The sequence below is a fragment of the Triturus cristatus genome, chromosome 7, assembly GCF_964204655.1.
Source record: "Triturus cristatus chromosome 7, aTriCri1.1, whole genome shotgun sequence".
Lineage (NCBI taxonomy): Eukaryota > Metazoa > Chordata > Amphibia > Caudata > Salamandridae > Triturus > Triturus cristatus.
The window spans coordinates 927,458,618-927,483,961 of NC_140590.1; the positions used below are offsets into that span (position 1 = coordinate 927,458,618).

Below are 25,344 nucleotides of genomic sequence, written 5' to 3' on the forward strand. Positions count from 1 at the left end.
CTCAGCCGAATCTGGATAACATGATTATTGCAAGTAAGCCGTGTGTGTTTAACTAAAAAATGCGCAGACCAGTTAATGCTAATAACTGCAACCAAAGGGGCATAAATAAAGGACAGTGAATAATGCGTACTTCATTCTCGATTCAGAGCCTCAGGATATGGGGTTCTTTGATGTCATGTATCCGCCCGGAACTAAACCTGGCATAGGCCGCTAATGTGGTTTTGACCTATGGCTAAAGTGTCACGTGGGGTAAGATATCCAATCCCCTACATTCCTAAACATTACTTTATTGTTTCACCAGAGACCCCAATGTGAACGAGCAAAGTGACGAACATGACGAATGTTTCCAACTCATACACATGTATGAAAAAAAGCAATGAAGACTGTTTATGTGCTCAGCCCCGCCCCCAGGGGCTCTGAGAAGGGGCGAAAGAACAACAAAGCCTCGTTATGTAAATGGTCTTTTTAAAGACCTATGACGTACTCTGGTGCGGCCGCAGTCAGAGAGACGGCAGACCACAACAGCTCCTCTCCCCGTCAACTTTGAAAATCAGTGACACTCGGTTTAAACCGGGTCAGCTGATTTTCATCCGGTAGGGTACTGTCGGTCAGAGTCGGTTTAAACCGAATTCCGGACAGCCTAGCTATATTATAAGCCAATCTGTCTTCCTCTAGTTTTGATTTCCTCCATTTGCGTTCTCTAACTCTACAAGCGGCTTTCTCCATCTTTAAACTTTCTCAGTACCATGGAGCAGGAGCAGTCCTGTCATGGATTATCGTTGTTTTGTTCGGGGCAATGATATCAAAAGCTATTGTCATCGCTGTCTCCAATTTACTTAGAGCTGCATTGCTGTCATTGCAGTCACTAAATGACGGAGGAGAAAATACTGTGCCAAATATTTTTGGTGTGATTTTCCTCCATTGTCTACGAGTAACTTCACGCCCTTGAGGCTGACATGGGTGTTTCGGAGTGGTAAAGGAAAAGCTCAAGGCCATGTGGTCGGACCAACTTACTGCTTGTGGTGGTTCGGTTATAAGATTGTGCATATTGGTAAAGATATTATCAAGTATATGGCCCGCTATATGTGTCGGATTGCATACTCTGGGAAAGAGATCTAACGATTCCATAGCTGCTAACAGATCTACTGTGTCAGTATTGGTAGCCATGTCGAGATGAAAATTAAAATATGTCCTGTTAGCAAAACATATGGGGCGAGAATTTCCAATAATGATGCACAGAAGGCCTTTTTATTTTCTCCCGGAGGGTGATACACTACCGCCCCCATTACCTTATAGCATTGGGCGGGTTCCATAGAAAAAATCATCAGCTCCATGCTAGGTAATGAAATGGTAATCAAGATTTTTATATTCAGAGTTGGGCGAGTGGCTATAGCCAACCTTCCTCCCCTCTTACCTGTTCTGTCCAGTGTTGCTACCGTATATTCCGCCGGGAATGCGATAGCTATAGAGGGAGTTGAATGTGTATGTAACCATGTCTCTATAAAAAAACAGATGTCTGGTTTCCGATCATCTAGGAAATCCCAGACTTCTGTTGCATGATTAGATATGGTCCTTGCGTTAATATACAGGCCTTAAAAAAGATAGCATCTTGCCCCTTTTCTTTCTTAATTCCTTCCCTAAAAATCGGATTCATAATAGTTTGCAGTCCAGTAGATGGGCTGCTGAGGGGGCGTAATATACTAATACTTTGGGGCTGGGCCATCACCCAGTTGCAATGGGGACAGCAGTTTGTATAGCCTCCCTTATCCAGGCAAAGCCTGCCTTCGCATTTCAAGCTGAACAAATTAGTCCCTACCTCCAGCAGCTCCTCTCTTGAATAGGTTAGGGGCGGCATTAGTGTCGCTAAATAAGAGGGCAGAGTTTTCTGTCAGCTGCCAGCGTCCCGGCGCAGATGGGGGCGCAGACGGGCTTGCCTTAGGTGCACCTTTGGCGCGCGCGTCCGCTGTGCGACCGCGAACACGGTGAATTTATGTCTAGAAGGCGTTGAAACACTAGAGCGCTAACCGCCCAAAATGGCACCCATAAATGTCCCTCTAGGTTAAGGCTTCCTCTCTCCACTCAAGCGGTCATGTGCATGGACCGTGGTGGACCGGAGAGGTGCCTCTGCCTGCTTGCGTGCGTTGTGACCCAGCAAATTCACAATAATAAAGAATAACAATGCCCCCAGATATTCGGTATGAAAAACATCAATTTTAAAAAGCAGTTATTTCACATGCGGCAAATTAAAAAGCACAATAGCAATTAACAGCGTGCTGAGTGCAAGTGGTGCCTGCTGCTCCGCTGCGCGACCGCGGTGAATTTGTCTCGAAGGCGTTAAAACACTAGAGCGCTAACCGCCTAAAATGGCGCCCGTAAATGTCCCTCTAGGTTTAGGCTTCCTCTCTCCACTCAAGCGGTCATGTGCATGGACCGTGGTGGACCGGAGAGGTGCCTCTGCCTGCTTGCGTGTGTTGTGACCCAGCGAATTCACAATAATAAAGAATAACAATGCCCCCAGATATTCGGTATGTAAATCATTAATTTTAAAAAGCAGTTATTTCACATGCGGCAATTAAAAAGCACAATAGCAATTAACAGCGTGCTGAGTACAAGAGGTGCCTGCTGCTCCCAATGTTACCAGTGAAATTACAACAGGCTAGAAATTAAACAGTGAAGTTGGTCAGCAGGTGAGTTGCTTTTTATGACAAATAAAAATCATCAGTAATGATAAAGTTAGTTTGGTGTCACATTTTGTGTAGGAATCATTCATTCAGCTATATAATAAGATCTTCAAGCTATTTATAGTACTGTATTTAGTGGAAAGTGCAACATTATTTTGAGAGAAATGTTACAGTTATCTTCAAATCTCAAGTAATAAATAATCAATAAACTCATTAGGAAGCGTTGAATTCAACATAGTTTGATCAAACTTCATTTACCAGGAAAGTACTGAAAATATGATCCAACCCAAAGATATAAAATATTGGAACATCTTACTAGAAGGTTACAAGAAACATATTACAATATGATTTGGCAACTTTACTGTAACAGCAACAAAGCCAGGTCAATCAAGTCTTATTTTAAATGTATTTCAACTACATAGTTCCATCCCTGACGTGATGGAAGCTATCATTAATCAATCCGGTTGAATTAATGCTCACTGTTGATGATTGCGTACCCTTCAATTAACGAAATATTTTAAAAAATACAATTTTAGGTTTTGTACATGCCTTGCACATGCAGGTATTGTGTGGGAATTTTCAAACAGTGATCCAGTTTTAGGAATTTAGGGCCTCATGTAGGTAAATAAATTTTACCGGTTCTTAAATACCGAGCCGTACCGAATCGGTAAATTACAACCGGTAAGTTATATGTAGGTAAAAATTCGGTAACAGTTACCGATTCGGTAACAGTCGGTAAATACGAATCGGAATACACCGATTCGGTAAATACCGAGGTGGTATCCACCGATTCGGTGAATACCGAGGTGGTATCCACCGAATCGGTAAATACCGAGGTGGAATTTAGCGAATCGGAAAATACCGAGGATACTACCACCTTCCCTTAACTAAGTAGCCAATATCACAATCATGTCATTACAGAAGGTCTCTCAGGCTTGAATAGGGGACCCCATACCACAAAGATCAGCTCAGTGAAATCACATCACAGGAGCGTCAGGAGTCTCCTCGCAGGAAGGCTCGTCTTCGGTCTGAAGAATTAACATGATGTCTGAGCTATGAAAAGCACCAACTGTCAGGTATGTGCAGCTGCGCGTGTGCCATGGCTAAATCGTGGGTCGAACAACCGATAGTGGAAAACATGCATAGTGTAACATTCCAGACTGTGTGTCACAGCATGTACAGACCAAGGTCGCTGCGCAGAGCTTGGGATGGGAACAACAGAATGCACTCGTCTGAAGGAAGTCTCGAGTCAGCAGTTTATTCAAGAAAGAACATGTAAACGCAGTGTCGTGTGCAAAGACACAAATATGGCTACATAACATTCAACGTGGTAACGCCAACTGAACAATGCATGTACGTATTCAGGGAGAACTCACTACACGCCCCCTTCAGCGAAGCAATATGTAATAGGCAAGAAAAGAGAGAGCGCAGAGTTCAGTTTCGTCAGAGCAGAACAGGGCGTAACCAATGCAGCGCCAAAGTCCTACAGTCCAAATCATTGCAGCATACAATTCCAAAAAACACAATGCAAGTATAGTAAAATACTCAAGCAGACCATCAGGAAGAGAAACACGAGAAATAAAAGAAATAAATGTTGCGCCAGGGTGCTGTCCAGTAGCACAGGCGCAATGGACGACAATCCAGTTAATCCATGAATGTATAGGCAGCATATGTGGCCACGGCTTCCAACAAGCAATCGTTGTCAGGGCCACTAAAAGTCTCAGCCATCCAATTGAGTAAAGAAAAGGAACATACGTGTTCTCCAACCAACGGAGCCTCCAGCACAATCAGAGGGCACCCGGAATGTTCCTCCAAATAGCTCATGGACAAGAAGTCGTAGGCTGCCGCTGAGATGTCCCAATTACCCAGGATACCATGCGCCGCTCCACACGCCATGATCCGGACACCAGAACAGGACAACTCGTGAGCCACTAAGGGCCGCATCAGTCGATCGAAATCCGGCACCGGAGACACCATGTTGGTCAAGCACAAATCCAGAGGCCATTCAAAGGGACAATCCAGGCAGTGAAATACAGGTTGCACGCAGGTGAAGTAGGAATACCTGAAGGATAATCCATATGCCAGGCTTAAAGTCGCCAATGGCAAAGTACCATAGTAGTCAAGCATCCTATCACGAAGAAGATGCAGACGGGACAGGTGCTCGTGTGGCACAGAAGGAGCAGCCATTCCGTAGTATGAAAAGTAAAAGCAGCACACCTGCCACCAGCGCCAGAAGCAGCGGAACACCTCCAAAGATGCTCGAGCACAGTGAATGAACAAATGCCGGAATTACACCACAAATAGTTTGGAAAGAGGTCACGAGACCCGAGCCCCACATGTTCAGAAAAATTGAGCCAGGCCGGTCGTGGACGAGGCATTGATAATACTTTGGATCAAAGAGCCGAAATGCAGGGGGAGGTCAGTATTCAGAGGCGCCTGTTCCTCAGTGCGCGAAGTAGCAACGTGAAGGACAAATATTTCACGAGAGGAAGTCAAAGGCACCTCTTTGTGGGACAATGGCGCTCTATTCTGCTCAACTTGTTGGACTCTGCCTTCAAGGTTGGAATCGAAGGCCAGAAGGAAACATCCCGGCGCCCATGCGGGGGTGGAAAAAGAACAGTATAGCAGCAGACAACTGCATGCGAGCCAGTTATGTACGGGATTACCACTCACATCCCGCAGCAAACTTCATTAATCATAATTAAATGAATACCGTTTGCAAGCACAGTGAAAGAAGGTGTAATCACAGGCACTGGGATACCTCGTAGGACGCACGCCAAAATCGGGGCTTGTACATTGCATGCGCCGTGTACTTTCATGTGCCTATTGTCTCATGTATGAATCCTAGAAGTGAGAGTGCTAGAGCTAATATCTATAACGGCTTAGGCCTTCACCATGTTTGCTTGGGCAATAGCTCTCAGTCTGGAAGCCGCCTCACTGTGCGACAACTTGCAGACCTCGTTGTAATTAGCATACGCGCACCTTTTGGTTCTGCCACCCACGGGACCATTCACAACATCATTCCATTCGGTATGCACATTGATGGAGTGGGTGGACTTCCTGATCCTGTAGATGTGCTCTGTGTCAGCTGGTGGACAGAGTGGGATGTGTGTCCCATCAATGCTGCAGTATAATGGTGGTGGAAATTCCTGAAGGAACGGGACAGGCAACTCTGGGATACACCACCCACCGCAGCTGTCACCACCTGAGACATGCCGGATGCCAGCAGATGTGGGCTGCAGAGCACCTGCACATGTGGGGGTATGGCGTGCGCCCTTCTAATTGGCTGGTCCAGGAGTGGGTGCGGGTCCCTGATTGAGTCCTTGATGGTTTCGGGGTGTAGCCTGTGCCTCTCATGTATCTCTGCATCAGTCAGCTGGAATAGTGTGATGCGCTGTCTGTGGATGCGTTCCTTCCGTCGACAAACCCTCAGTCCTGCTGCCTGTAGACGTAGGCGCCTTGCAATGACGTCAATAGCAGCCAGGGTGTCCACGCTGTTGCATTTTGGGATTGCTCAGCTGCACTGTTGTTGGTTACCACCTGCTTTCACTCCGTGTTAATTACCGACTCTTATTTACCGATTTTCTGGGATTTCTTAATTACCGAGTGCTCCTACATGTCATTTTGATTTTTTACCACTTCATATTTACCACTTCATATTTACCGATTCGTTAATTATGTATTCGGTAACTATGATTCGGTTTTTACCGCCTCATATTTACCGAACAGTGGTTTTTGGACTCCTACATCTCACTTGTCTGTATACCGGTCGGTAACGGCATATTTACCGAATTTCGGCCGTTACCGACCGGTATTTCGCTACCTACATGAGGCCCTTAGTGAGAACTGCCCAGGTGAGAGAGGTTTCAGTCTTTGTTCAATTTTGCGACTGATAGTAACCGCTTGATGACGGCATTTTCAAACATCTCCAACCCTTTATGATTACTATAACCCCAGACACCTGCCCCGTAGCTGCAGTTTGTGCAGCACTTAGCTTTGTATGTGGAGGCAAGTTCTTTATCAGGATTGTTTCCTATTCTGGAGGCAAAACTAAAGACCGCCTTTGGTTTTATCAAGAAGCGGCAGCCCTCTTTGTCTTGGACTCCAAGTCAGTTTTTCATCAGATTGTATCCCAAGATAAGGGACGTTGGGCAGTGCTGACTCTATTGTTGTTTACCCTGAAGGCAGTTTTCCTTCCTGCTGGATCCAAAGGCCGTAACAGGTTTTTTAGCCTGATTGACAACAAGATCAAAACTGGTCATACAAGAACAAAATCGGTCGGTTGTAAAGCGATTGCCATCCTAGCTATTAGCACTGTTTCGTCAGCATAAATCCGGGCAGAGCGATTACGATTATCTATACGCGGACATTCATCGTTAAGACCCAGCAGTTGTTCTACTAGGCCATTTTCATACAGAGAAAAAAGGAAGGGGGCCAATAATCAACCCTGATGCACTCTTCTGTCAAGTTTACAGGGTTCGGTTGTCTCCCCCTCCATCCTCACCCCTCCCCCTGGCCATACCTGACGCTGGCTGTCAGTTCAATATGGAGTTCTCTCAGGAAAGAAACAATATTCGGCTCCACCCCAAGATCCAGCATAATGCTCCACAGCTTGGTTCTGTTTATAGAATCAAAAGCTGGGCTTAGACCCATGAAAACAAGGTCCATCTTATCCTTCTTAGCCACTGTATATTTACTAATCAGTAAGTATAAATTGAAGTATTGCTCAGCTGTCCCTAAACCCAGGCAAAAACCAAATTGAAGGTCTGAATAACACTGTGCTCATTTGCCCAGGTTTGCAATATCTTTTAATATTTGTCTTGACAAGATGTACTATGCAGATCGAGCATATAATGTGCATTTTAAAGAAATCCAATGATATTGTGTTGATGCTAATAAAATCAATTATTTGTAATCATCTAATCTGTTGCATCATTATGCAGATACTAACTTTTACACCAAAATACAAATTATCAAGAATCGCCCCATTTCTCTCTTGAACGTGGAGGCCAAAATCTTTGCCAAAGCATTGGCTAACCGCCTCCTACCTCACATCTCGGCGCTTATACACCCTGATCAGGCTGGGCTAATGCCCCAGAGGGCGACCAGGCATAACATAAGACAGGCACATGTGGCGGTGACGCCATTCGACAGACGGGGGAATCAGGGGCACTCCTTTTGGCTGATATGGACAGGGCGTTTGATTCCCTAAGTTGGGTGTATCTATTTGCATTACTGCGCAGACTTAATCTTGGCCCACGCTTCCTTTTCGTATTTAATGCTCCTGTACACGGATCTGATGGCGTCGGTATGGGTGGCGGGAGCGGTCTCTCCCACCTTCTCTATTCGATGGGGCACACGGCAGGGGATTCCCCCTGTCGCCGTATTTATTCGCCCTAGCTATGGAGCCGTTGGCGGCGTGGGTGCGCATCGATGCGCAGATCCGGGGCTTCGAGTGGGCTCCGGGCCTATCCGACAGGATCGCACTTTACGCGGACGATGTCCTCTTCTTCCTCACAGCTTTGGACAGGACGGGGCACAGGCCCTGCGGATCATGCAGATCTTTGGGAAGACGTCGGGGTTATACCTGAACCCCCGCAAATCTACGCTGTGGGATCAGGCGAGAGTGGGCACATGGGCGTACACGCTTCAGGTGGTAGTGGATGGTCTGAAATACTTAGGGGTGTTCCTTTCGGACGTGCCGGCCATCTCCTGGGAGCGGAACCTGGCTCCAGTATGGGAGTGAGTCCGTGCGGATCTTAAATCCTGGTCGCGCATGCCTTTGACATTGTACGGCAGATCAGTAATATTCAAGATGGTGGCGCTTCCTCGGCTGCTATACCTGCTACAGAATCACCCGTACCCGATCGCACCCAGATGGTACCGGCTGGTGAATTCTGTGCTTGGGCAGTTCCTGTGGGAGGGGGGAACAGTGCGTGTAGCTCTGCGTACATGCTTAATATCCACCTACTGTGGAGGACTCGCGACTTCGGACATTCTCTCGTACTACCACCATGAGTGGTGGTATGGCGACAGGGGAGACCCGGCATATGCGCTGGAACATAGACTCATGGGGCCCCACACGCTACATACAATTCTCTACTCGGCGCCGTTGCGGGGCGTGATGCCGTCGGCCACGTGGGTAGTATTCCAGATTTGGAGGCAGACGTTGCGGCGCATGGGTTGGTGGAACACCCTGACTCGAGAGACCCCTCTTTAGAATAATGGGCGCCTGCCCAGTTTGGCGGCCCTGCAGGGCTTCCGGGTATGGGATGATATAGGTATTTCAACCCTGGGTGATCTTATGAGGGGCACGACACTCAAGTCCTTTCAGGACTTGCAGAAGGAATTCTTTATGCCCCAGTCCCAGTTCTATCGGTACCTTCAACTTCGCCATGCTCTGTCCCCTAACCTGGAAGACCTGGAATCTCTCCTTGAATTCAGCCCGTTGGAGGCGAAGGTCTTCATGGGGGATCTGGAGATAAAGAAGATCTCCCGGATCTATCAATCCGTGGTTACCCATTGCTCCCCCACATTTCAGAGGCTTTGGGGGGACTGGGAGAAGGACGTGGGCACGCTGGAGGAGGAGGATTGGAGGGAGGCCTTGGCGGCCCCACGGGGAGCAGCCATAGCGATGCGCCTTCGCCTCATCCAGTTTAAATACTTGCACAGGGTCTAATTTGCCTGGGTTCGACTGTGGCGGGCGGGATTGATTGCCTCCCCGTAGTGTCTTCGATATGGTCGGGAGGAGGGCACGTTTATACATACTGTCTGGCAGTGCCTATCCCTGGACCAATTTTGAAGAGGGGTGTTTTCCTGCCTCTCGGAGGTCTTGTGGTGGTAGCTCCCACGTACGCCACGGCTAGCCCTGCTCCACGTCATGGAGGGAATAGGGGATAATGTCTACAAATGACATCTCATGCAACTGGGCCTCACATTGGCGAAACGTGATATCGCCAAGGCGTGGAAGGCTCCGCGGGCCCCCTCGGTGGCCGCATGGAAGAATGGTTTGGACTTTTGTATGGGGCTAGAACATCCCATTTTTGTAGCTAGGGGATGCCCACGCAAGCATTACAAAATATGGAAACGATGGGCGGATTGCCGGGGTCTGTGGTTGGAGCCACCAGTTGATGTGGAAGTTCATCCATTGGAGTAATTTCTGGGGCATATGGGTCTGTGCAGGTGCAGGGTGAGGGGGATCCGAGGGGGTGTGTGTAATCATGCTACGACTCTTCTGCTCTGTATAAAGGTTGTGGACCGGACTCTGCGGATGCTGTGCGACTTCAGGGGGGGCGAGGGAGGGGGGCTGTTGGGGGGGGGGGGGTTTAGTATCATTTTGTATTCTTTTGTTATGCATTTTGTTGTCACTTATAAAAGTCAATAGCTCCCGTGGTAATGTATGGTTTGATTCTGCAGTTGTCTCTGGGGTGCAGAGCCCTGCAATGTATGCACAATTTGACAAATAAAATGTTTAAAAAAAAAAATTATTACCATCACAGTAATACATAAAACAAAAAAAGAAATGGAATTTCCCAGAAAAATATAAATTGGAACATGAGTTACTGTTGGCTAATCTAGTGGTAGTGGACACAGCACAAAATGTAAATAGAAATTAAATTTAAATGCTGTGGCACAGTCTAGCCCTTGACTTTCACCACTGTCATATTCATCTGAACCTTAAATCATACCTGTGCCACCATTACAAAAATCTCTATTGAAACAAGTAATATGTTTTCCACTATGATTGTGCACCTTGTTAACATCCAACTATTAACCGTAATAGCATAATAATATAGTGCTCATCTGTAGGACAGGCAAAAGCACATAATGATCATTCCATCTAAAAGTAATTTTCATTATATAGTATCAGATTAATCCAAATACCAAGCACTCCATCCTCTGAATGGACAACTCAATAAATGTCTGTATATGCTTGTCAAATCGTCTGCAATTTAAAATCGCTATTTACATACGAATAATACATGGGTATTGCACATGCTAAGTGCTTTAAATTATATACACAAAGATACACGACACAGCATTTACAATTACATATACCCAGCTAAATTACTATTCCTACTGTATCTCATCAATTAATAATTAATAAACAGCACTCTACCTACACTTTAATTACCTTAACTTTCAAATATTCCAAACCTTCAATATTATACACTTACAGCCCGCTGCTGAGAGATATACCGGTTGTTAAAGGACCTGAACCCATGTTATAGGCCCTCAGTTCCATGGGTTGATCTCCTGAGCAGGAAATTCTGAAAATGAGGTATGTCTGCAATATGAATTACGTGCCAGGTTTGGAGAGCAGAGCGGTACAAAAGGGGGTGGTGGTAAAAAAGGAGGTGGTGATGGACGGAGCATCAGAACCAATCAAACACTGACACCCAGTCAACAGATCTGGGTTTGATCCATCACCGTTCTTTAGCTCCGTCCATCACCACCCCCTTTTGTACCGGTTGGGAGAGCAGGGCAGCTACTTTTCTTTTTTAGAATGTTTTCTGTGATTTCCCGCCTGGAGGCCTATATTGCACTGAAAAATTGCAGAGTGGTTTTGACTACCATTGTTCTTGCCTAAGTTCTTTCGAGTGGCAATGGAAACTTGCATTTATTTCTGCATTGAGATAAAGAAAAGACAAATTTGTCATGCATTGATTGTTGTTGTGCTCCTCTTGAACTCTTGATGGGGCAATAGCCAGAGTAGCTGTGCTCTTCTTTTAGACACTATCATCTTTAGGGACCATTCAGACACTATGTTACTTAGATCATCTGTATTTGAAGGCAGAACAAAGGATTGAGAGTACTCTAAGGACAAGTATAAGAGCCATTATATCCGTAGCTTCAAGCGGGCTGTGCGGCCCAGTGTCTCACTGCATTTAGCTGTGTGTGGTGCAAATGATAACATGTTTAGTAGAGTTGTACCTTTTTGCATGCTTATCTTGTGCGCAAGCTTTGAAATTGATATGTCTGCATCGGGGTCTGAAGTGGTGCCTCTTTTTGGTTTGTAGTAAATCTTAGCGCTCTTTATTGTATTTCCAATTTTTGTTAGCTTGCCTAAATCATCTCTGACTTTCTGCTTTAAATTCCTTAACTAAGAATCTATCCAAGATACACATCATACCTTCCTATTCTACAGAGAGCCATTGAATTGTGGTATGGGGAACCTGCATGTACAACTCCAATTATGAAGCTTGTTGCAGAACTTATGCAAAACAGGTAAGAAACAGTCAAGGAGTAGTATATGAAAACAAATATGTGGTGACGTGAACATATACGTTTGATCCCCAGCCAAACTGTTTTCGTGAATGATAATTGGCTGGTGCCAAAACAACTTGTTGCAATATTATGATGACGTTTATGTATTTGGCACTTTGACTTCTTCCTTGAACTGGTCTGGAGGACTGAGCACTGAAAGACATGATGTATTGCCAAGAGTTCTACATTTGCAGAGCTCTGCTGCATGGCTACTGGGCCTCTTTTTATAAGCTCCCAGTGGGTCTTCAGCTTGGTTACTGTTTTCACAAAATCAGAGAAGACATGAACCAGATTAATGGTTTATTTGTAGCCAACAACACTTTCATAATATTCAACACTTTCAGCTTGAGTGCAGCTCTCAAAAAATGAGTATCAGGCTTGTTATCACATAGTTGTATAACATGTCTGCTGATAGTGTTCCCTTCCATGATCTATTGGAAATATTCAAGTCTGCACTGGGTCACAGTGTATGTAAAGGAGAAGCAGTACCTGTGAGATACCATAATGGCTGTTTGTAACTTTCACCATTAGTTGGTGCATTCCCCCTAGTTCTAAAACGTTACATCAGATACCCCAGGACAAAAGGCTGCATTAATGAAGTGCAACAGAGAGCAGACAAGGAGCATGAAATGAAGGGCTCTTCTCCACTTCTGAACTCCATTTCCTTGGCTGGCTCCTGCCAATGGTTACTTGGGAATGGGGTATATTGCCTAAAGACTAGGCATTGATGTTAGCCATTTTCCTTTGAAATTTGGTAAATCGAAACCCAACCAAGACTTTTGCTCTTGACTTAATGACGTTTCTGGTGTCATCGCGACCCATAAAAAACCTAAAAATCCTATTTGCCATTTGGTAAAACGAAGTTGAGTGGAGGGGTGTATGCTACCTTCTGGGCTGCCTATCTGAACTAGAAATGCAGTGATTGCTTTATCCTCTCCCTTTTTAGTTTTTTGATGGGAGAAATGGAAATAAACTTTTTTAAATATTTTACCTGTGCAATGATTGGTCAATACTTTTAAGTGAGCCTTGGCAGGTTTGCAGCGGAAGAGGAGATAAGAGGCTGTGTGTGCCCCAGCTATCCACCTGTTCATGAAGAGGTTAGACAAAGAATCAGGATGGTATTCCTTGGCAGTCATTTTGTCGTTTTGTTTTTCCCTTTACGATTGCTGCAGGCACAGGAAACACCGTGCAGAATACACACAGTTAGCAGTTAGTAGAAGGAATGTTTAGACAAAGGTACTTATAGTGAAAATGTATTCAATATATACAGTTCAAATCTCAGTAATGAAAATGGGAAATGCGAGAAGAAAATTATGTTAAGTGTTTAATAGGGTTACTGTTAGTCTTATAGTCAGAGCTGCTAGAATTGTCAGTTCTGCAGCCCAGGGTTTTGCTGCATTGTTGTTAGTTTGCCACATAATTCATTTATTGCATCACAGGTAGATGACAACAAAAACGTGTCTCTAGCTCAAAAGTAGTCAAGCAGTCTTTCTGGCACAGTTCACATTTTACATGTTACCTTATGTATTGCTGCACCAGAAAAGCGAACATTTCACAAAGATGATGTCAGTATAACTAATAGATGGTTTGGGGAAAGTGCTTTTGTTCAGAGCAGGAAACGCAGCCCTTCGTACTAAAACATAATAGAAACTGAGTTGAAATAATTCATTGTTTGTCATAAAATATAGGTGTTTCACTTTCTGATGGATACTTATAACCATAGATTCCTCACTTTGTGAATTGCGCCAGGTTACAAAATGTATTTGGAAAACTCTACAATGGCTCCTGTGTGCTGGCTGGTGGCACCATCTTCTTCCATCCTGACTCTGTCCCACCTTAGTATGGAGCTGGATATAGGCACCACCGATGATGTCAATTTCTTTTTTGTTTTTGTGCCCTGTATGAAGACTCGGTTCTTCTCTCCTACCATTTTCTATTCTTTTGGCACGTTTTGGAAAGCTTTTTAGCCAGTGTGCAGGGATGTCTCCCACCCCAAAATGAAAAGGTGTAAGCTGTGCGGCACCTATTGCAAGCAGATAAAGGTCAAGGATGCACATTGCATATTTCTTTTGTACCTGAGCACCAAACACGATTCAAGACCTGCAACAAATTCTCCTGATGCATTCAGAGGTCAGGAGGGTGAAGCCAGACTTTTGGCATCAAACACAAGAAGCATGGCTGGGCTTGTTCCAAGTATTGAAGTACATTCCTAGTCCCGTTCACCATCTTCGGTTAAGTCAAAGACTAAAACAAAGTACAAGTCCAAATGAAAACAAAATCAACCCAGCCAAGATCCTGGCTTCTGCGCTGGCTTCAGGGGAAGTCCCACTGTCAGCCCTCACTGGCCGACCTAGCTTCAAGTCTGATTTAGACGCAATTTGAGTTATGTAGCTGATGCGCCCCAAATTCCCCAGGCCATTGTCAATTCCACAGCAGATGCTGGCCTTCAAGGAGGCCATACTTCAACTTTACAAAGTGGTTCCTTTAGGTCCCATAAATGTGTTGGGCCTTCTAGGATTTGTTGCTGCATAAAACACGCGTTAACTTTCTTTTATTAATTCCTTACTCCTCTAACCGTACTGGGCCCTTTACAGCTAGACAAACTGAATCGATTTAATTTACCACAAAGTCAATGATCCAATGATTAATCTTTCTCCGCCGATAGGAAGGGGGAAAATTAGGGTGACCAATTCCACATTAGCTGTCCAATGAGGATCATTAATGGACAGCCAACTCACAAGTTTGAAATCAAATTTAGGCACACTACTCTTAAGACTATATTGTAGAAATAAAGACTAGCAACTTGGAGACCCGACCTCCTAAAGAAGTTCAGCCAAGTGAGGATTATGCAAGCCAAAAGCTCTGCAATATCAACAAAAAACATGCGAAGTAATATCTGATGTTCTGTCAGAGCTCCAACAACGCATTTAAATTATTAGTCACAGTCCAATTGGAAGAATCAACAGGACTCAATAATAGGCTCAGATATTGGATTTTTTTTATTATTGTATTAAAGATGCAAAATTCATAAGCACAAGCAATTTCTTGAGAAGTTCAGTCAAGAATGAATAGAACATTTTTTATAACAGTGCCTAGCATTTAAGCAGGCGTCTGTAACTTTGTGGCTGTCAATGACTACGGAGTCCTACCACAATTAAGGCAGATGGATAGTCCGTTGCCTGACAGCTCCGATCCTAGAAAGATGGGGGGAGTGTTCAGTTCAAAGTCCATTAAGGGTGATTCTATAAGCATAAAAAAGAAATAGGGAAAACGGAAAAATCTGAAATGGTTCGGCAAAGACTGCTTAGTCCATCAGCTACAGCTACCGACTGTAGCATGGATCCTGGCAACCCAAGTAGGAGAAAATGTCACAAAATGATCCGCATAGCATCCTCTCTCGCAGAGAAAAAGGAAAGTATGGCGTTGCCCCTCCTTTGGGGTTTCTTCTTTTATAAGATTTGTAAGTTATTCCCAATGACATGGGGATTAACCCGCAACCGTCGCCCCACAAGCAACCATTGCACCTAACGACACCGGACCCCAACAGACAGTACTCAACTGGACTCCCCCTCACGGCTGATGACACCCTCATGATCATGAAGAGCATCCATTCCAAAGCACTCTGACTCCTGCCCGCGACACATCTTCAACAGAGCCAGCACCACCATTGCCCCCAAAATGCCACACCATCAACTGCTCCATCAACTCCGCCACCTTCCTGGAAGACTGGAAACACGCAGAGATCAATCCCTTGCTGAAGAAACCTTCTGCTGAACTGACAGACCTCAAGAACTTCAGACATATCTCTCATCTCCCTTCCCTGCTAAATTCATTGAGAAGGCCACCAATGCCCAACTCTGCAAGTTCACCAAAGTGAACCACATCCCGGACCGCTTCCAATCCGGCTTCCGAAGCAATTACAGCACAGAGACCACCTTCCTCACCGTCTCAGATCAAGGCGAAACAGCAGCTATCATCCTCCCAGACCTCTCTGCTGGATTCGAAACTGTCTTTCACCACACCCTATGCACAACACTCTACGGCGACAGCATCCTCAACAAAGCCCTGAAATGGATCCGCTCCTTTCTACCGACTACCACCGTTCCACTCTGAACCCACAAAGATCAACTGCAGAGTGCCTCAGGGCTGCTCCCTGAGCCCCACTCTCTTCAGCATATACATGGCCCGCTCGCAGCCATCGTCAGGAACCACAGACTCAACATCATCTCCTACGCCGACGGCACCCTAGCTGATTCTCTCCCTCGCTAACAAACCCACAGTCACCAAGAACAACTTTCATGAATCAGAGAAGACCGAAGTCCTAATCATGGGCTCCACCCCCGCCACCTGGGGCAACTCATGGTAGCCCACAGCACTTGGAACCCAACCAACACCCACAGACTATGCACGAAACCTCTGCATCATCCTGGACTCCCACCCACCATGAGGCGCCAAATCAACGCTGTCTCATCATCCTGTTTCCACATGCCTGCTCCAAAAGATCTTCAAGTGCATCCCCACCAAGTCCAGAAAGACGGTCACCCACGCACTCATCAGCAGCAGAATTGAATATGGCAACACACTCTACGCTGGCATCACCCAGAATCTCCTCAAGAAACTGCAGAACATTCAGAGCGCCTCAGCCAGACTTATCCTCAACATCCTCCGCCGCAGGCAGTTCACCAGACACCCGAGAGACCTCCACTGGCTGCCAGTCAACAAAAGAATCACCTTCAAGCCCCTCACACACGCCTACAAAGCCCTGCACAATGTGTGACCTGCATACCTTAACCATCACCTCATATTCCACGCACCCACCAGAGACCTCTGCTCTGCCAAACTGGCCTTGGATCCCACATATCCGCAAGACCACGGCCGGAGGAAGATCCTTCTTCTACCTTGCAGCAAAGACCTGGAACATCCTCCCTCTCCACCTCAGGCAATCACCGTCACTGACTCAATTCAGGAAGGACCTCCAGACATGGCCCTTTGACTGACCCACAGCACTTAAGACAGACCAGCAGTTTTCCTCCCCCAAGCGTCTTGAGACCATTACGGGTGAGTAGTCGCACTCTACAAGCCACCTGATTGATTGTTTAATGAGATGGGATCACATCACCATCGAAAGACCATCACAAGACCATGGTCGCATAGAACCACCCAAGTCATTTGAAATATGGAGATGGTTTCCCATGCTAGTCATAAGATACGAAAGAGTGAGAGTCATAGTAAGCTAGTATCAATAAAGAAAGATACAATGTAGTCTGTCGATTGTATTAGCTGAAATTCTATTCCCACTGGAACATTTCACGGTACATGTTGAAGAAACATTCAGGAAGGTCAAGGTGTAGACATGTACAAGATAAATAAGTAACATTTCACTGGTAGAGAAACAATCCATTGTATTAAATCAGGGGAAAGGTCAGCATTAGAGAAAAAGCATTTTGAAGAAGGCCTTTAAGTTAGCATCGCACATTTAAACAAAATGAGTTCTGACTTTACTTCAATATAATGAAATTAAATCAATTCAAATAAAGAATGTATCAAACTTTTATAAATTGTTATTACATAGAAATGACTAACGTTATAAATAGCCTACTACTGCAATTTTTCACTTTATACACATAAAAGCAGGTTTTTCAAATTTCATTCTACAAAATTCGTTTTTAATATTTCATAACCTATTGAATCTCATCTCTAGTATCATAATGCAAAATATCAAGCTTGTTTTTCATTGCTACACACTTTTGCACCAACTTTTCTTACTGGTCACAGCATCAAAACAAACTAGGCCATTTCACTTAGCGTCGTAATTTCATCAGTATATGTTAATAAGCATCATGTGCATAAGAAAATCATTAGTGCAATTTCGTTTTTATGTATCAGTATTACTTTGTGTGTTATTACTTCATCTTCACCTTTTAAAGCACGCTTTTACAGTGCTTCTACTACTCTTGTCTCAGTTTCATGTGCCACTGTCTCTAACGTGTACTTTAAGTTTTTGTGTCTTTTGTCTGTAAACGTGTCGTGTATTATGATTTTTTAAATCGTGCTGCATCACAGGTCTTTCATTGGGGGGGTCTATCCCTGCCGTCAATCAACCATGTTCGATCTCTGTCTGTTCCACCTCCAGCACTGGGCCATGCCTCATCAATTTGCCATCGGCTCCAGCAAGTCTTTCACTTCTGGCCACAGTCCCATCCCTAGTCATGCAGGATCCAGATTCCTCTCTAACTCCATTGGCAGATCTGGAGCCGAAATCAGCTAGCGAACCTCCCGTGTCACACTGTGAGATTACCAAGGCACAATCTCATCTTGAGGATGACTCTCTTCCTATCTCCATACGCAATCCATCAGGAGTATGGATGGCTCGGACTCCATAGGCCTTCAAGGACTGTGACCATGATTATCATAATGAAAACTGCACTGAGAAGGCAAACACCCACCCCCCTGCGCTTTTGCTGGCTTATACCTTGAACAGCAAAATGCCAGCGGCTTAGAAACACCACCAGAAACTACATTGAATTTGCTTTTATGTGCCCCAACTGAATAAAGTGCCTCTATTGCAACCACAGATGTGTTGAATCTACAGTGCCCCACTGTGTAGACTAAGTCGAAATTTTTTAACACTATGTTTCTGCTTGGGCCTTTGAATATGGAGCCGTTACTTTCATTGAACAACTTCTTGATTGAGTCAGTTATGGTATTCTTTCTCAGAACTGCAGTGAGTTACCCCATTGCTCAATGACACAGGCATGCACCAAGAGATCTGACCTTCTTGACACAGTGTCCAACTACTGAGAAACTTACAGTTTAAGCCTCTACAAGTAATGGTAATCTAAATGAATTTATCCACTACACCACCAGACAGGGAGTGCAAGAACATTGGCTCCATGGGCAGTAGGGTATGTATTCGCTTTGGCTAGCATTCCACTCCAATCATTAAAGGCTGTCTGCCTTGTGGGTTGCTACACCCATGAGGTCAGAGCTATGGCAGGTGAGATTTTGCCTGCCATGCAAGAGAATTACAGGTTTCTCCTACCCCTAAACCATACAGGACATCAGGATGCTGCAAGACATACTTTGAGGTCCAGCATGGGCAATATGTACTATGTTGCCTTGGCTATGTGTTTAGTTTTATAACCTGACACCATACTTGGAAGTGTTCCTATGGGTTTCCTGGCTACAACCAAGCTTTTCTTTTGGACTTACCCTCTGATGGACCAGGCTAGTCGGTGAAAATGCAGATCCAGCAGTGCACAGTTTCAAAGATAGCAGAGCTATTACTCGTTCTCTGGAATAAATTTCCTCCCCTTGCCAGATCCATGGCTTCATGGCTCGTCTTTGCAGGTGTTTGATGCATATATTTTTGTATCTCAGTGACTGGTTCCTGAAGGCGAGCTCCCCTCCGTTACTCTTGGAACTACTGCAGGGGGGCAGTTTTGTTGCTGACCGCCTTGGGGATCTCTATCAGATAACAAAAATCCCTCCTTCGGTCTGTGCAGAGCATTTGTTTTATAAGGGCCATGTAGAACATGTTGGCTTCAAAGACCTTATCACCTTAACAACGATTCCACAACATTCAGAGTATGATCCCAGTGTTTTGGGAGTTAGCACTTGTTTTGTCCTTGATGGCTCTGAGACCTCTTAGGGTTCTGGTCTCGTGCATCCTGCCGATGCCCATTGTCACAACCAGACTCTTCAGTGGAACCTTCTCCTTCCATATGCCCTTCCCTCAGGGTGCGTTTTGGACACCGTCCGCATTTCAGATGTAGCTGCCCAGGGTCTTCAGGGTGGATGGTGTATATCTACCTGGCATGTGGCAGACCGTTCTCTTTCCCCGACCAGAGCTTACAGTGGTGATATATGCTTCATCTGTGGACTGGGGGGCCCAGCTGGACAATATGGCGATCAGGGGTCTCTGGTCACCAATTGGAGAGCGTCATCACATCAGTCTTTTGTAATGTGGCTGGCCCTCTGTGTTTTTTTCTATCACCTATCAAGGACAGGTAATTTTAAGTACCTCTCAAACGCTCAAGTTATTTGAGGTTCCTGCAACCACAGGGCAGACAGTATCATCGGTGACCGTTTAGGTGTATAACAAAGACTTTTAACTTGGGCTTGATCATGATGGCTTTAAGGCTTTGGGTGATGGAGGTACAGAGTCTACATCAGAATATGGAATATGTTTATTAAAGAAAAATTAGGTAGTTCCATCAAATGAAGAATGATTTTAATTTACTGGTCGCAGAAAGCTTCAGATATTTCTAGGTGTAACTCTTGTTGCACCCGAAATTTAGAGAGATTCCGCAGGATTACGTGTTCAGTAAATATCTGGTATGGCCCAATTTCTTTTCAAAATGTTCTTTAGAATGGGTAACTCGTTAAACATCACTGAGGATGGTTAGCCAGAGCAGGAAAACCTTCAGGAATTCGGTCATTTCAAGAGTACGCATTGAGAATGTTCTTGAAAACCCTACCATTTGTTCCAAATTTCTTGAGAAATGAGCTGTAAAACACACAATTTGGTCACCCTCTTCTCAGGGTTCCCTGGGTTAGTCATCCCCGGAATTAGTAGTGTTTATCAATGTTTTAATGATATACTAGTGCCTTTCAAACTTTACAGTAGTATTCAGAAAAAGGCTTCTCACATTTCTTAGCAGTCCCCCTAGTGTTGACACATCAGCCACTTTTCATGACTAAGCTGGAAAAGGGTCGAGGTGTTAAATTGCTTAACCTCAAAGGCAAGGTCAGTCAGCCTATTCAGAAATGGAAGGAGTTGTCACACCATTAGTTAACAAATCCCTGAGAAACTAACCCCACAGTACAAAGCTTCTTTTGTGAAGGAAATTCTTCCTTGGGGGTATGGAGCTGCCCATATCGGGGACCGAAGCACAGTCTGAGAGGTGGATGTTTTCTCTTAGCATTGGCTGACCTTGGGAGAGTTTTAGGTAGGAAGGGAGGTCGATTAGAAACCAGGGTGCTGCCATTTTGCTTTTATGTGGTAAAGGGGTCTCTGCAATGTGTTTTGCTTTTTCCAGAAACCGTAGGCCACAAACAGGAAGTGGTACACTTTGCTGAAAAGGTTACCTGAAAAAACGGTGGTTGGTCCCAATCACAGACTGACTCTGTCATTTTAAATTCCCTTGCTTGACACCCTGTCAGGAGGGAGCTGCCTCAAACAGATGAACATAAGGACACTTCCCTGCTTACACCTCTGCAAGATGCCTGCCTGAGTACGGAAGAGAGGGGTCTGCCTCTCTGAACAGATTCTCTTATCCCAAAACGTTTCGCCCGGTATAATGGTGCTAACTTTCAGCTGGCCCTCTAAGGGACATAGCAGGAGTTCTGACAGCAGTGTTGTGGTGCCCTGTAGAACTTCAGAATGTGCTGGAGACAGAGGAAACTGCAACTATCTCAGAGAAAAAGAGTAAATGGACATTTTACCTACTTGTGTCTGTGAAACCTCTCTCCTGAGTTGGGCCACATGGACCCAGTGTGAGGATATTGTTGCAAAGGAATGCCAGGGATCAGGTTGTAACTAAACATTTTGCTCTAGCGTTGGAGTTGTGGGAATCCTTTCTGAAACCTGAACCCTTGACTTGGGTCCCAAACATCTGCTTAAAGTTTGGAGCCCTTTGGACCTCCAGAAATAACTGAGTGACAAACGTTTATGTACTCGTAGGGACATTAAAAAAATTCCTGATCCCTACATTTTAATTTGCCTCATGTATGTTTTATTTATCTGTTACTTTTTCTCTTTCATCTAACATGGAAATAGTTATACCTTTAATTCTTTATTGCATTGTTTTTTGTTGTTGTGTTATGCTGAATTAATATGAGGAGGGCTTTGCTGGTGCCAGGCCATCAAGTGGCTATCAGGTATTCCTCACCAAAACCTATTTACCAGATAGATTGCAGGTCTCCCGTCCAGACCCATCAAGCCAGTGGCCTCTCTCTACTTTCTCTTACACTCTTTGACGGAGACTTGCTGGTTGACATGCCTTTATGAACCAATCTTTGTGGCCTTGTCTTTTCCATACTATTGCATAACTGGGAGAAAAAGTAAAAGTTCTGAAGAGGAGGTACCGGCCTTAAAGAGGATCACAGATTTTAGTGCAGAGTAAACGCGGCAGTGCTTGGAATGTTAGGTACTTAATATCGCAGAGTACCCGTTTGGTACTGAGAAGTGCTGGTACTATGCCTCTAGATGTATTACATGCCTTCTGATAAGTTCTGCACGCTCCTTTCAATTTTAAAAAGTGGAACACTAGCTCACCTTGTTGATTAGAAACAAATTAAAGATTTTGACTGGTTATGTTGATCCTTTGTGTGTAACCATTTGACTTGGGGGAATCCTTCATAAACATGGTCATTTCCTTTCATCAACCTAGGCCTAACATACCAGTGCACTGGTACAATACAACTGGTTTGTTTTAACCAGAGGAACAGTATAGTCCTGTATGATGCCCAGACTTCTTTTTGTAGTGGCTGTCCAACCACTGGTGATGGCCATGTGTAACTCCACAGTAATAAAGGATTGTCATTTGGAGGGCAGGATCATCATACATCTGTTTTCAGATGACATAACGTTGACAATAACATTTGTTAAATCCTTTTAAACTCTCATGCCCATCTTGGCTGAACTTGAAGGAGTGTTAGGATATAGAATCTCTACAAAGAAGTTGATTTTGGTGCTGATTAATTTGGAGAAGGTAGCAAGAGAGATTCCAAAATCCTCAGTCCCCTTTAAAATATCGGACAATTCTTTGCAATACCTAGGGGTGAATATTAGAACACAAACTCTGTCAAGCCAATGTAATGCCACTTTTCCAGGAAATAAGGAACGATTTGCTGAGGTGAGAACACACACACACACATCTCCTGGTTAGGCAGGAATACAGCTATTACAATGAGCATTATCCGCTTGTTTCTGTACGCTTTCCAAGTGCCCCTGATTCAATTCAAGGAAATAAATATTTGCATCCCTTTAGAGGACCTCAGTGGTTTTTGTGTGGGAGAACAAGCAGCCAATACAATCCACAAGTCTTCTTAAAGCCTGGATTTCGATTATAGAGGTAATTACTACTAATTGGCCCAAGGAAGGATACTTGCAGTGTGTCCCCATAGAGAAACCTGTAAACATTGACTCCTTGTGGACCAAGCATTTACGGGTAAACTTTGGGAGATGTTACATGGCTCCGAAACCAAGTAGACCTCAGAGACTCTATTACACCCAAATTACAAGCACGCTTCTTTAAGTATGGGACTCAGAGGCCAACGCACAGCAGCTTACAACATATTCCACACACGCTCTTCTATGTTAACTGTGACTGTACATCAGCAAGTAATGATGTAGATTTCAAGAAATAGAAGAACTGAAAGTGTCTGAGCCAATGTGACCTATCTATATAGAGCAGTCTTGATCATTTGGAAACTGTAAAATAACTTTTGGGGTAACAGAAGAGGAAATATTTAGATATCAGTAACTTCTAAATAAGGCTACTTCAACTAGACAGGAAGCTCAATTCAAGAAGATAATAAAACTCTTTGATGGTGCCAAAGGCCAGATCACAACTGCTAACTGCTCACATAGGTGTTGTAAAATAATAATGCTTAAAAATCCAATAAAGTACAGTTGAAAGAACTGCTGACTGCTCCCCTAGGCACGTTCATTTGAGATACATTACTCAATTGTTAAGAAACAATTGGGTTGGAAGAGCACACGTAGACTTGTGGGATTGATTATAGAGAGATAACAAGAAGTAATAAATCAGTCAAACATAGGATGTCCTGCATAAAGGTGATGACAGACTGGTATCTGATGACGGACAAACTGAATGAGATGTTCCCTGGAACATCACACTAATGTTGGAGAGAGTGTAGACACCAAGGGGACCCAAGTGTCAGGTTCCCTAAATATATGCCAAGTTTGTTTATCTAAATTGCCCACAGGAACATATGCTGATTTCTCAATGACCCTCCCTCTGGACCTCGACTTCGAGGGTGAAAGGAAGTTAGGGGAGACAGGGGGAAAGAGATAAGATGAGACAACCTTAGGCGACACTCTACTTCTTCAAACCTTCTCTAGTTGAGTGATTTAGATTGGGAAGGTTATTCTTCCTTCTGCACTGTGCCGGGTCTTAGAAATGAAACACAAAAAAATGACTATGCTTAATTCACCCCCTAAACTTTACTGTTCTAAATTCACCCTCCTACTGTCTTCAACTCTATCCCTAGCTAATCCTCCTGAGAATGTAGTCCCTCTTCTATGAAAAGATCAATCATGGATAGACGACCCACAAATGATTACTATTAAAGCAGCTGCCTGTACTGTATTCAATACATTTTTGGAACTACAGCTCTCTAAACGTCAATTAATTAAACTTCTCTCTGAAAGCAGATTTATGTTTTAAAGTCTATCTAGCACTCTCTCTGGTAGAGTGTTGGAACGGAAAAGTCCCTCACATGGTGATGGATGTATATGCCTGCTCTGAGTGCCCCAACTGCAATGATAATTGGAACCCTGATGCTGATTTATTGTTGTCATGGGCAAACACAGATCATGTGTGTGCGCCACGACATGGGCCTGTCTCATGGATTGCAGTCTTTTTGGACCAGGATGAGCACCCAAATGCCTACGCTCAGCTTGGTGACAGCCTACTGTCATTGCCGAGAATCAAGCAGTACAAGGGCGGTGGTGGCAGCATACCCTGTAGTCATCATTAGAAGTGAACATGCATTTTTACCTGTGTCACTGGAGTGATGCCTGCAGGCTCACTCATGTAAAGTTTCGCTGCTGTGCGCTTAACTCACCCCTGGCCTCCATCAGATTACTATGTAGTGCTGCAAAGTGAGTGTGTGTGTTGTATACATGTGCTTGGTGTATGTGTTCCTATGGATGAAATAATACATGGTAGATGTAGTGCTGTGCAGTGTGTGTAGGTTAAATGCATGTACTGGGTGTACTTGTGCCTGTGAATGGTAACATACATGGAAGATTCTGGGTTCCATTTTGGGAGGTAGAGGAATCCCTCCAGACAGATTTGTGGGTTGCTGTATTCCTGTGAGCCGGGTGGGACACACTGGAGGAAGGAAGAACTAGACTCTTCAATATATTTCAAAGCGTGTTCTTTGATTCACAGAGAGGTCGCTTGGATGGGGCCTTGGCACCTCTCAGGAAGAAGATGGGGCAGATAAGAGAGTCATAAAGAGTAGGGCTGACACACATTTGATACACATATCACTGTGGCTGACATCCGGATTTGAACCTCTAGTCACTCCAATGGCACGTATTGTGGGGCTATTCGAATTTGAGTCGCTCCTACTATGAAAGACTACTTACTGGAAGAAGGGCAGAGCAGATCAGAGGGCACTTCAAAAGGAAACAGACTCC

General features: G+C 44.6%; 1 protein-coding gene across 1 annotated transcript in view; it reads left to right on the forward strand.

The window, feature by feature from the left end:
• RANBP17 (RAN binding protein 17) overlaps window positions 1-25,344 on the forward strand; it is a 1,191,453-nt gene that overhangs the window by 813,468 nt on the left and 352,641 nt on the right. Inside the window, exon 21 of the mRNA XM_085617873.1 lies at window positions 11,802-11,909. Coding sequence (XP_085473999.1) covers window positions 11,802-11,909 — 108 coding nt within the window. The remainder of the gene's footprint in view (window positions 1-11,801; window positions 11,910-25,344) is intronic.